General features: G+C 45.1%; 1 protein-coding gene across 1 annotated transcript in view; it reads left to right on the top strand.

Annotated features, from left to right (window-relative positions):
• pik3ap1 (phosphoinositide-3-kinase adaptor protein 1) overlaps positions 1-12893 on the top strand; it is a 78609-nt gene that overhangs the window by 53359 nt on the left and 12357 nt on the right. The window contains exons 15-16 of the mRNA XM_034185179.1: positions 1785-1952; positions 8151-8221. Of these exons, the coding sequence (XP_034041070.1) occupies positions 1785-1952; positions 8151-8221 (239 nt within the window). The remainder of the gene's footprint in view (positions 1-1784; positions 1953-8150; positions 8222-12893) is intronic.

The raw sequence follows: 12893 nt of genomic DNA, 5'->3' as shown, positions 1-12893 counted from the left end.
TGGTTAAACAAGGAAGCTGGTGGAACAGTTCGCAAGTGATCCTCTCCATTAAAATGTCTTGGGGAAAGACACTACGATCGAGCCCAAACATCTTCAACTCCCAACCTGAAAGTTGTAAATTAAATAAGACAGAGGACGGACTCCTTATGGTCATGGGGAGTAGTCTGCCTTTACTAAAGATGATAAGAAGTATTGGGTTTTATATATTGGTATACAACTACATGACAAGAACCAATGCAAAATACCCCGTTTTAAGTATTAAACAAAATTTTAACCCAACACAAATTCCTTTAACACAAAGTATATTAGACAGGCCTGTGTTGTGAAAAGTGTGATGACACGGACCCACAACAGGGGGCGTAAATGAATGGTCAATGGAAATACGAAGTAACAATTTAATGTTGTGAAATGTGCACAACGGATACAGATACAATTCAATACTACAGTCAATTATAAAGTTGGTGTCGTGTGGGCAGGCTTGAGGATAGGAGACGCCCGTCCAGAGAAGAGTTGGGACCCACACGATTTCCACCGCCAACGGATCTGGAACACCCCGGAGCCGCCAAGTCATGAGTCCCCAGGTGGCCACCGTCTCCAGCTCAGATCGGGTACTGCTGGCAGGAAACAGAAACAGTCAAGAGTGGGTGTGTGTGCACACACCCAGTAAAACAGTCAGCAGATTATTCCTGGTGGAGGAAGAAAACACCACCTCATCTCACTACTTCCTCCAGTTATCCGTGCAGACTCCACTTAACAAGTGTAAGAGTGAAGAGTGGAGAACGCCAACTCTTACCACTCCCTCCAACTCGGCAGTCAGTGGAGAAGCTGCAACCTCAAAAGGTACAATAGCTACCAGCTCAGATGTGAAAGACGTCACAACTTAACTTAGCTGAGTCAATAATTACGGCTGAGTGTCTACCTGAATGGTTTAGACGATTTCTCGGCAGAGATGTGGTGTCTTCTCCCGGCCTTTATGGGTGAGGTGTGATGGTGATGAGTGACAGCTGTCAATTCCAGTTCCTGGCGGAGACTGCGCCCTCTGGTGCCTGAAGCCCGCCTTCAGGCAGAGCGCCCTCTGACGTTGGGCCAGCAGTACCTCCTCTTCGGGCGGCCCACACAACAGCCTGCCTAGTTTGTTATCACAAGGTCATCAGTTTCCTCAAACTTTGAGTTGGATGAACTTATTAGACTTTACACTGATCCAACATTTGAATATTCTGTTCACAGATGAATGCATTCTAAAGAAATTTTAACTTTTTACTTGGACTAAATTGTACAGCTGAATTAAATTCCTTGTACAATGTAAGGATAACCATTAAATACACCTCAACCAGACAACTCACGCAGAAGAATATTTATTACAGCAGCACATAGCTTTGAGACTCCGATCACATGACTCCCTGCAGATGCTTGCTTGACATAAAGGGAGTAATATTAGATGCTGTATGGCCATTTTTCTGCGATCGGCGCCCACAGGTGGATGTTGGGGTGGAGGCAGAGCTGAGCAGCAGCAGTGACGTGTTGCAACAGGCAGCTTTCGACAGACACAAGGGGAGCTGGGAAAATTTTGCATCATAAATGGAATGTACAATTTAGAGGGGATTTTAGGGGCGCACATGATCATCTGTTTTCTTCAGAGGTATGTGGTAATGATGTGAATGAGGCATGTTGGGGTGTATGTAGCATGAACCTGAGTTGTCTGCCTGAACTGGCTCATGGGTTTACTGCATTTTCAGGCTGTACAGGAACGTTCTGTTCAGTTATGATCATTTCTCCTGTTCTAGACGTTGAGATCAGTGCTCCCCTGCAGAGGAACCTATACTGGGGCTCGGGTACACCACTACAATGTGCTCTGTATGAGTCTACACCCCAAGTGGTGGCCAAGCCTCCTCCATCGGTTCACAATATCCAGAGAGGCAGCTGGAAGACTGGCAGCACATCGAGCACATCCAGTGAGTCTTAATCCTCTTTTTTGTCATAATATCGTGTTTTTCAATTGGTCAAACAACACTATGGGCCTGATTTGTCACTGCAGGGCAACAACCAGAGCACTCCATGCCAAGAAGTTGATATTTTCATGATCTGATATTTTGATATTAAAGCAGAGCACACAGGTCAGAAATGGGAGCATAACTTCAAATCTGCGTGTTTCAGTCATAACAAATTAATTTTTGTGGCCAATATTCTACCTGGAATAAAGCAACTCACAGCGCATTGACAGAGTCGCCATTTTCACATCATTCACCGCATTCTTTAAATGGCGCCTGTGCTTGTGCTCATCTGATTGCATTTGGGTGTGTTGGTCTAAAATTGAGGTGCGCTCAAGTGAAGTTTTGCAGCATTTCTGACGTGAGGCAGCAGAATGCGACTACACCGTAGCACACTAAAAACCAGGTCGAATGTTGAGTGCAGTTTTTATGCAGTTTTTTCCTTCACATTTCAGATGTTGAATGAAATATTCATGTTTGTGACATATGCACAGTCTGATTGTATACATAATGAAACTGAATTTAAAACAATTGGATGGAAAAATAAATAAATAAAACATGGAAAAATGCAAAAGCTCTCGCTGAACTGCATCACCTCATGGACCTGTGGTTGTTATTTTCTGCTTGCATGCTTTAACATAGAGGAGAGCTGTTAACTTGGCAAAAACCTCTCACTTGAGTCCAGGGTTCAAAAAAACAACAACAACAAAAAACAGTGCGGCAGGTTCCAGCGCACCATCCTGCAAAAGTGGACAACAGAGCACGATCCTACTGTTTGATCCATATGTCCCAGGGGAAGAAATTTTTGAAAGTGATATTATGAGACTCAAGGAGATATAAAGATCAAGAAAAATGTGTACTCACAAGTATCCGAGTCGCTAAATCAACAAATCAGGACTCCCACAAAAGTATAAGGCTTTGCAATACCAACTAAGCACCTGTTTAGTGATGAACGATCAAGAGAGAAACAGCAACACTGTCAAGATACACATGAAGACACATCCAGAGATGTACCACTTGTAGAGCACAGCTGGATAGTGTCAGTAGATGAAACAACAGCAGAACTGAATGTGAAAGAACCATCATGAAAGAAGTAAGAGACATAAGGAAGCCACAAGCTGGATAGCTGCCTGGACACTCCACTGTACAATACAAGATATCCAGGAAGTGTCCTTTACTATTAAGGAAGTTATTGCAGCTGTTGAGAACAATATGGAAAAAGGTAGGGACCAGAATGCTGAAAACAAGCAGAAAGATGTTTCATCCCTTCTCCCAGAGGAGAAGAATTCTGAAACTATAAAGTCATTTTGATCAGTAGTGTTGCAACGCGTAGAAGACAAGATCTTCTCTATTTTGGCAAGCGGAATTCGTGATACAACAAATGCAACGATACATCTGTGCAGGAAGGACACATACCTGGCTTTTCTGGATGTGTGGAACACAACATCACTAGCCCATTTATCAAAGAGGCAAAAAAGAAAGGAAAGGTGATCTTATTTGTGTTTGGCTTGACTTAACAACTGGTTCTATTCTACATCAGGTTTGTAAGAAAATGATGGAACATTATATGTCCCAAATAAAATCAAGTTACTGATCACCAGTTATTTCCAAGGGATGAAATTGAAGGTCAGCTATTTGTTTGCAACAACAGAATGGGTGCATCTTGAGAGCAGAACTGTGACAGACTGCACTATTTCAGCAAGATCTTTCATCATGGGAACGAATCATCAAAGCAGCACAAAGAGAGACCGGAGGCCCAAAAGTGCAGTCAGGGATCTACTTACTAACAACCTATGTACAAGCTAGATCATCAGCTTCAGAAGAATCAATCACTTGGGCTAGGATGGAATTTAAGCTGAGAACGTTATGCTACAGTTCATCCAAGCAGGGAAAAAGGCAAAGTCCACACTCACCCACTCAGTCAGTATCCTCGATGGTACAGCATGGGAGATGCAAGTGGATCTTGGAGGACTTTGGTATTTCCACCCACTGTACAAACAATCGTGTGACCAGATGTTGCGATATAGTCACCTCAGCAGAAATCAGAAAATCCTTATACAGCTGACTGTGCCAGTGGGAGGAAGCATGTGAGGAAGGACATCAGAGGAAGAGCTCCAAGTAACTGAAACTGATTGAGTCATGTAAACAACAGGGCTGGAAACCATTTTCATTTCCAATAGAAGGGGGCTGCTATGGATTTCATGGGCAGTCAGTGTGGAAATTGTACCTGAAACTTGGTATAAGAGGAAACTAGAGATGAGCAGCTGTGCCTTGGTATAGGGGAACAGACTGAACATGGTGGCTTTGGCATTGCAGAGAGGAGAAAGCCTGGAAACCACTAAGCAACAGACAGTGACTGAGCACCACTGTGGACCCGCCAGATGAAGGATGTAGTGGTTATCTGGGCTGAAATATCCAGTGAAAGTTAGGAACCACCAGAGGATATCGCAAGCAGTCCAACTAGAGCCATTGTGGCTGTTAGAGTTGAAACGTATGGAGAAAGTTGGGAAACACTTGAAGATGTTAAGAACAGTACAATTAGAGCCATTCTTAGGAAAGAAATGTTATAATTTAGAAGCAGGACCCAACAATAGCAGGTAGTATATCTGTGAGAAAATCATGGAATTAAAGTAACAAAGTATATAAAATTTCCAAAAAACAATAGCTAACTATTTTAGTCGGTTTCTTTAGTCATAGTATTTACAAAATAAGAGTTGATAAATAAAATATACTTCATTATGAACACAGTATTACATTAGACTATATCTGTTGAATAATTAGTCTTTCCTGAGAGCAATAATTGGAAAAATACTGAGAAATATGTTTGAAGGTCCTTCGAAATTATACATACTGTATTTAATCCAGTTGCAGTTCATAATTGGTAAATGTATCCTTATTTTAATATGTTATATATTATAATATGTTGCATCATTGACTTGGCGCTAGCTTGTTGTTCAATGCAGAGTCAAGGTGCTGGCATTGCATGTAGCATGCGCTGAGTGGCTCCATGGCTTCGGACAGTGGACTTATCTCTGTGCTTGTTCTGTTGGACCTCAGTGCTGCTTTTGATACTGTTGACCATAAAATTTTATTACAGAGATTAGAGCATGTCATAGGTATTAAAGGCACTGCGCTGCGGTGGTTTGAATCATATTTGTCTAATAGATTACAGTTTGTTCATGTAAATGGGGAATCTTCTTCACAGACTAAAGTTAATTATGGAGTTCCACAAGGTTCTGTGCTAGGACCAATTTTATTCACTTTATACATGCTTCCCTTAGGCAGTATTATTAGACGGTATTGCTTAAATTTTCATTGTTACGCAGATGATACCCAGCTTTATCTATCCATGAAGCCAGAGGACACACACCAATTAGCTAAACTGCAGGATTGTCTTACAGACATAAAGACATGGATGACCTCTAATTTCCTGCTTTTAAACTCAGATAAAACTGAAGTTATTGTACTTGGCCCCACAAATCTTAGAAGCATGGTGTCTAACCAGATCTTTACTCTGGATGGCATTTCCCTGACCTCTAGTAATACTGTGAGAAATCTTGGAGTCATTTTTGATCAGGATATGTCATTCAAAGCGCATATTAAACAAATATGTAGGACTGCCTTTTTGCATTTACGCAATATCTCTAAAATCAGAAAGGTCTTGTCTCAGAGTGATGCTGAAAAACTAATTCATGCATTTATTTCCTCTAGGCTGGACTATTGTAATTCTTTATTATCAGGTTGTCCTAAAAGTTCCCTAAAAAGCCTTCAGTTAATTCAAAATGCTGCAGCTAGAGTACTGACGGGGACTAGCAGGAGAGAGCATATCTCACCCGTGTTGGCCTCTCTTCATTGGCTTCCTGTTAATTCTAGAATAGAATTTAAAATTCTTCTTCTTACTTATAAGGTTTTGAATAATCAGGTCCCATCTTATCTCAGGGACCTCGTAGTACCATATCACCCTAATAGAGCGCTTCGCTCTCAGACTGCAGGCTTACTTGTAGTTCCTAGGGTTTGTAAGAGTAGAATGGGAGGCAGAGCCTTCAGCTTTCAGGCTCCTCTCCTGTGGAACCAGCTCCCAATTCAGATCAGGGAGACAGATACCCTCTCTACTTTTAAGATTAGGCTTAAAACTTTCCTTTTCGCTAAGGCTTATAGTTAGGGCTGGATCGGGTGACCCTGGACTATCCCTTGGTTATGCTGCTTTAGACGTAGACTGTGGGGGGGTTCCCATGATGCACTGTTTCTTTCTCTTTTTGCTCTGTATGCATCACTCCGCATTTAATCATTAGTGATCGATCTCTGCCCCCCTCCACAGCATGTCTTTTTCCTGGTTCTTTCCCTCAGCCCCAACCAGTCTCAGCAGAAGACTGCCCCTCCCTGAGCCTGGTTCTGCTGGAGGTTTCTTCCTGTTAAGAGGGAGTTTTTCCTTCCCACTGTTGCCAAGTGCTTGCTCACAGGGGGTCGTTTTGACCGTTGGGGTTTTTCATGATTGTTGTATGGCCTTGCCTTACAATATAAAGCGCCTTGGGGCAACTGTTTGTTGTGATTTGGCGCTATATAAAAAAAAAGTTGATTGATTGATTGATTGTGAGCAAATGGATTTATAATGTGCTTTAGAAGACCTACTTAGTTACAGTTTTGCCTAGAAAAACCTTACTGCCCATCTTCAGGTAATTTACCTGAAAAAAAGACAATCTATGTGTGGGGTTTTTGACTTTTTTGCCGGAATGAATTAGCATATTGACAGACACGCAGATAGTGACCTCACAAAATTATGGTATAAAGTTTATCACTCATCATCACCCCAGAGTTTATGTACTGAAACACTCCTTTGACTAAAAACATCCAATTTGTGCTCTATACCTTATTTTGCACTCCTTAAAAACCAAAGTGGAGTTGAACACACTACTTATGCAATATAAATCATCCAGAATTGGCCCTTTGGTGTTTGGTTAGAAAAAATGAGTCTTAGACTTTGCACAGAAGATACAACTCTCACAACCACAACACAAGTTCATTTCCTCATAAAGGAGAGTCTGTCAACAAACTGAATGCTTGCTGTAAACATTAGCATTACTAGCTATTAGCGAATGATGAAAAGTGTAAACAAACACTTTCCAGGCCTGCCAGTGCAACAATATTTACACAGAGCAATGACCAGTGCAACCCCCCATTCGTGAAATTTGACAGAGTTAAACTACTTTCACACGTTGATGGTAGAAAAACAGTCGCACGGGTTGTTACAACAGGATTACTGTCACCTGCAGCTGCAGATGGTATGTCATGATCACATAAGTGGTAACTTTGCAGAGTTTCGTGTACAGACCACAATTTACTAAATCAACACATGCAACAGCATTGCATCTTTGGTATTTAGTGTAACATTATGTAAAGAACCTCTGCCTTTGGTTATTGCTTAAAGAGCAAGTTTTTGTGAGGTTACTGCTCAATTTCTGTCTCGAATGTGAGTCTGTGTTCCTTCTGTTTATCTGACATGAAACTGCATGTCTGTACTAAAATAAAATACTGAATCTCACCTTTTGCCTTTGACCATACTGAAGATAAATTAACATCCAATTTGACCTTGCAGTTTTACCATCTGCTGCAAACCACCAACGTTTTAATACAGCATTAGCTTGCAACTTTGCGTAATCTTTCACACAATTTTTTATGTTCCTTTGTTGATTAAATAATACATTTTAGACCAAAAATACAACTCCACATCAAAAAACATTGGGGTGATTTGGAAAGTGAAAATAAAAGAACCTTTCATTGGTTCGTACATTTATTTTAAATTCTTTTTCTTTGCTGACAGTATAAATACAAGATCTTTCATCTTCTGTGTGGTCACCTTCATTTGATTTGTTAATATCCAGTGCGTCCGGAAAGTATTCGCAGTGATTCACTATGTTCACAAGTTGTTATGTTACAGCTTTATTCCAACATGGAGTAAATTAATTATTTTCTTCATAATTGTACACACAACACCTCATAATGATAACATGAAAAAGCTTTTTTTTGAATTTTTCAACTCCCAACCTTAAAGTTGTAAATTAAATAAGACAGAGGACGGACTCCTTGTACTGAATAATTTCAGAAGACTACAGACTCACTTGTTTTACTGCCACATTAACCATTTTTTTTATTATTTTCTCCAAGGCACAGAGAGCAACAGACTGAGCACTCACAGCACATTAAGCTACAGCAGCGGCACTGAACCTGATTTTGAGGTGAGCCTGAACTGTTCTTTGTGGAATACTGAGTACCTTATTATCCCGGGCTGTGTGTATGTGTGTGTGTGTGTGTGTGTGTGTGTGTGTGTGTGTGTGTGTGTGTGTGTGTGTGTGTGTGTGTGTGTGTGTGTGTGTGTGTGTGTGTGGTGTGTGTGTGTGTGTGTGTGTGTCTAACTGGATTTTCACCAAATTTGATAAGAATATTACAACCCCACTTCCAATGAAGTTGGGACGTTGTGTAAAATGTAAATAAAAACAGAATACAGTCGGGGAAATAAGTTTTTGATCCCCTGTCAGTTTTGCAGGTTTTCCCACCTACATTTCAAAATGAGCAAATATTTGCACAAAAACAACAAAGTTTATCAGTTTGAACATTAAATATCTTGTCTTTGTGGTGTATTCAATTGAATATAGGTTGAAGAGGATTTGCAAATCATTGTACAGTGGGGGAAATAAAGATTTGCTCCACTGTCAATTTTGCACATTTTTCCACCTACAAAGAAAGTAGAGGTCTGTCATTTTTATCATAGGTACACTTCAACTGTGAGAGACAGAATATGAAAAAAAAAAACCCTGGAAAATCACATTGTGTGCTTTTGAAGTAAATAAATTACATTTTATTGCATGAATTAAGTATTTGATTACCTACTAACCAGCAAGAATTCTGGTTCTCTCACAGACCTGTTAGTTTTTCTTTAAGAAGCCCTCTTATTCTGCACTCTTTACCTGTATTAATTGCACCTGTTTGAATTCCATCCATCCATCATCCATCCATTTTCTTCCGCTTTATCCAGAGTCGGGTCGCGGGGGCAGCAGCTCAAGCAATGCCGCCCAGACCTCCTGATCCACACACACTTCCCCCAGCTCCTCCGGGGGAACCCCAAGGTGTTCCCAAGCCAGCCGAGAGATATAGTCCCTCAGGCATGTCCTGGGTCTTCCCTGGGGCCTCCTCCCAATAGGACGTGCCCAGAACACCTCTCCAGCGAGGCGTCCAGGGGGCATCCGGAAAAGATGCCCGAGCCACCTCAATTGACTCCTTTTGACGTGGAGGAGCAGTGGCTCGACTCCGAGCTCCTCCCGAGTGACCGAGCTCCTCACCCTATCTCTAAAGGAGCGCCCAGCCACCCTGCGGAGGAAACGCATCTCAGCCGCTTGTACTCGCGATCTCGTTCTTTCGGTCATGAGCCAAATCTCATGACCATAGGAGAGGATTGAAAGTGAGAGCTTTGCCCCCCTACTCAGCTCTCTCTTCACCACGACGGTCCGATACAGCGACCGCATCACTGCAGATGCTGCACCGATCCGTCTATTGATCTCACACTCCATCCGTCCCTCACTCGTGAACAAGACCACGAGATACTTAAACTCCTCCACTTGAGGCAAGGACACTCCACTGACTTGAAGAGGGCAAAGCACCTTTTTCCTGTCGAGAACCATGGCCTCGGATTTGGAGGTGCTGATTTTCATCTCGGATGCTTCACACTCAGCTGCAAACCGCCCAAGTGCACGCAGAAGGTCCTGATTTGATGAAGCCAACAGAACCACATCGTCCGCAAACAGCAGAGACGAGATTCTGTGGTTCCCAAACCAGACCCCTTCTACACCCTGGCTGCGCCTAGAAATTCTGTCCATGTGGACTCTACACACACCCGATGGAGTGTGTAGAGCTGGTCCAGTGTGCTGCGACCAGGACGAAAACCACACTGCTCCTCCTGAATCCGAGGTTCGACCATCGGCCGAATTCTCCTCTCCAGTACTCTGGAATAGACCTTACCGGGGAGGCTGAGGAGTGTGATCCCCCTGTAGTTGGAACACATCCTCTGGTCCCCCTTCTTAAACAGAGGGACCACCACCCCAGTCTGTCAATCCAGAGGGACTGTCCCCGATCGCCACGCAATGTTGCAGAGGCATGTCAGCCAAGACAGTCCCACAACATCCAGAGACTTAAGGTACTCAGGACAGACTTTATCCACCCCAGGAGCCTTGCCACCAAGGAGCTTTCTAACCACCTCAGTGACTTTGGCCTGGGTAATGGATGAGTTCGCCTCTGAGTCCTCAGTCTCTGCTTCCTCTTCGGAAGACGTGACAATGGGATTGAGGAGATCCTCGAAGTAGTCCTTCCACCGCCTGACAACATCCCCAGTCAGGGTCAACAGCTCCCCACCCGCACCGTAAACAGTGCTGGTGGAAAGCTGCTCCCGCCTCCTGAGGCGGTGGATGGTTTGCCAGAATCGCTTCGAGGCTGACCGATAGTCCTCCTCCATGGCCTCCCCAAACTCCTCCCAGACCCGAGTTTTTGCCTCTGCGACCGCACGGGCTGCGGCACGCTTGGCCTGCTGGTACCTGTCAGGTGCCTCCGGGGTCCCACCTACCAACAAAGATAAGTAGGACTCCTTCTTCAGCTTGACGGCATCCTTACTTCCGGCGTCCACCACCGGGTTCGGGGATTGCCGCCGCGACAGGCACCAAAGACCTTTGCGACCACAGCTACGATTGGCTGCATCGACAGTGGAGGTGGAGAACATGGTCCACTCGGACTCCATGTCTCCAACCTCCCCCCGGGATCTGGGAGAAGCTCTCCCGGAGGTGGGAGTTGAAGAACTCGCTGACAGAGGGTTCCGCCAGTTGTTCCCAGCAGACCCTCACGATACGTTTGGGCCTGCCAGGTCTGACTGGCTTCCTCCCCTCCCAGCAGATCCAACTCACCACCAGGTGGTGCTCAGTCGACAGCTCTGCCCCTCTCTTCACTCGAGTGTCCGAGACACGTGGCTGAAGTTCAGATGATACGACTACAAAGTCAATCATCGACCTCCAGCCCAGGGTGTCCTGGTGCCATGTGCACTTATGGACACCCTTGTGCTTGAACATGGTGTTCGTGATGGACAAACTGTGACTAGCACAGAAGTCCAACAACCGAACACCACTCGGGTTCAGATCGGGGAGGCCGTGCTTGCTGATCACCCCCCTCCAGGTCTCACTGTCGCCGCCCACGTGGCCGTTGAAATCCTCCAGGAGAACAATGGAGTCCCCAGTTGGAGCGCTATCTAGTACCCCTCCCAGGGACTCCAAGAAGGTCGGGTACTCTGCACTGCCGCTCGGCCCGTAGGCCGAGACAACGGTGAGAGACCTGTCCCCGACCTGAAGGCGTAGGGACATGACCCTCTCGTTCACTGGAGTGAACACATGGCGACTGAGCTGGGGAGCAATAATCAATGCAACCCCAGCTCTCCGCCTCTCCCCATGGGCAACGCCAGAAAAATGAAGTGTCCAGCCTCTCTCCAGGAGTTGGGTACCAGAGCCCAAGCTGTGTGTGTGTGTGGAGGTGAGCCCGACTATCTCTAATCGGTATCTCTCAACCTCCCGCACAAGTTCAGGCTCCTTCCCCCCCAGCAAGGTGACATTCCACGTCCCAACAGCCAGGGGCTGTGAGCATGGACCGGGCCGCCGGGCCACCCGCCCTCGACCGCCACCCAATCCTCTCTGCACCCGACCCCCATGGCCCCCTCTGCAGGTGGTGAACCCACAGGAGGGCGGGCCCACACCGCTCTTTCGGGCTGAGCCCGGTCGGGCCCCATGGGCTAAGGCCCGACCACCAGGTGCTCGCACACGAGCCCCAACCCCAGGCCTGGCTCCAGGGTGGGGCCCCGGCTCCGCCATACCGGGCGACGTCTCGGTCCTTGAATTTTTACTGGTCATGGAGGCTGTTTGAACTTGTTACCTGTATAAAAGACACCTGTTCACACACTCAATCAATCACACTCCAACCTGTCCACCATAACCAAGACCAAAGAGCTGTCTAAGGACACCAGGAACAAAACTGTAGACCTGCACAAGGCTGGGATGGACTACAGGATAACAGGCAAGCAGCTTGGTAGAAGACAACAACTGTTATGATTATTTATTAGAAAGTGGAAGAAACACAAGATGACTGTCAGTCTCCCTCCGTCTGGGATTCCATGCAAGATCTCACTTTGTGGGGTAAGAATGATTCTGAGAAAGCTCAGAACTACACAGGAGGACCTGGTCAATAACCTAAAGAGAGCTGGGACCACTGTCGCAGAGATTACATTAGTAACACATGATGCTGTCATGGTTTAAAATCCTGCAGGGCAGCAAGATCCCCCTGCTCAAATCAGCACATGTCCAGGCCCGTTTGAAGTTCACCAGTGACCATCTGGATGATCCAGAGGAGGCATGGGAGAAGGTCATGTGATCAGATGAGACCAAAATAGAGCTTTTTGGTATCAACTCCACTCACCGTGTTTGGAGGAGAAAAACACCAAGAACACCGTCCCAACCGTGAAGCATTGGGGTGGAAACATTATTTTTTTATGCAAAGGGGACAGGACGACTGCACCGTACTGAAGGGAGGATGGTTGGGGCCATGTATCGCAAGATTTTGGCCAACAACCTCCTTCCCTAGGGGAGGTGATGGTCTAGTGGTTAAGGTGTTGAACTTGAGACCAGAACATCCTTCGTTCAAATCCCAGACTGACTGGAAAATTACTAAGGACCCTTAGGCAAGGTCTTTAATCCCCTAGTTGCTCCCAGTGTGTAGTGAGTGCCTTGTATGGCAGCACCCTGACATCGGGGTGAATGTAAGGCATTATTTTTAAAGTGCTTTGAGCGTCTGATGCAGATGGAAAAGCGCTATATAAATGCAGTCCAT

The sequence above is a fragment of the Thalassophryne amazonica genome, chromosome 13 (assembly GCF_902500255.1).
Source record: "Thalassophryne amazonica chromosome 13, fThaAma1.1, whole genome shotgun sequence".
NCBI classification, from domain to species: Eukaryota; Metazoa; Chordata; class Actinopteri; order Batrachoidiformes; family Batrachoididae; genus Thalassophryne; species Thalassophryne amazonica.
Note: the sequence above shows the minus strand (reverse complement) of the source record. Positions and strands in the feature narration are given on the sequence as shown.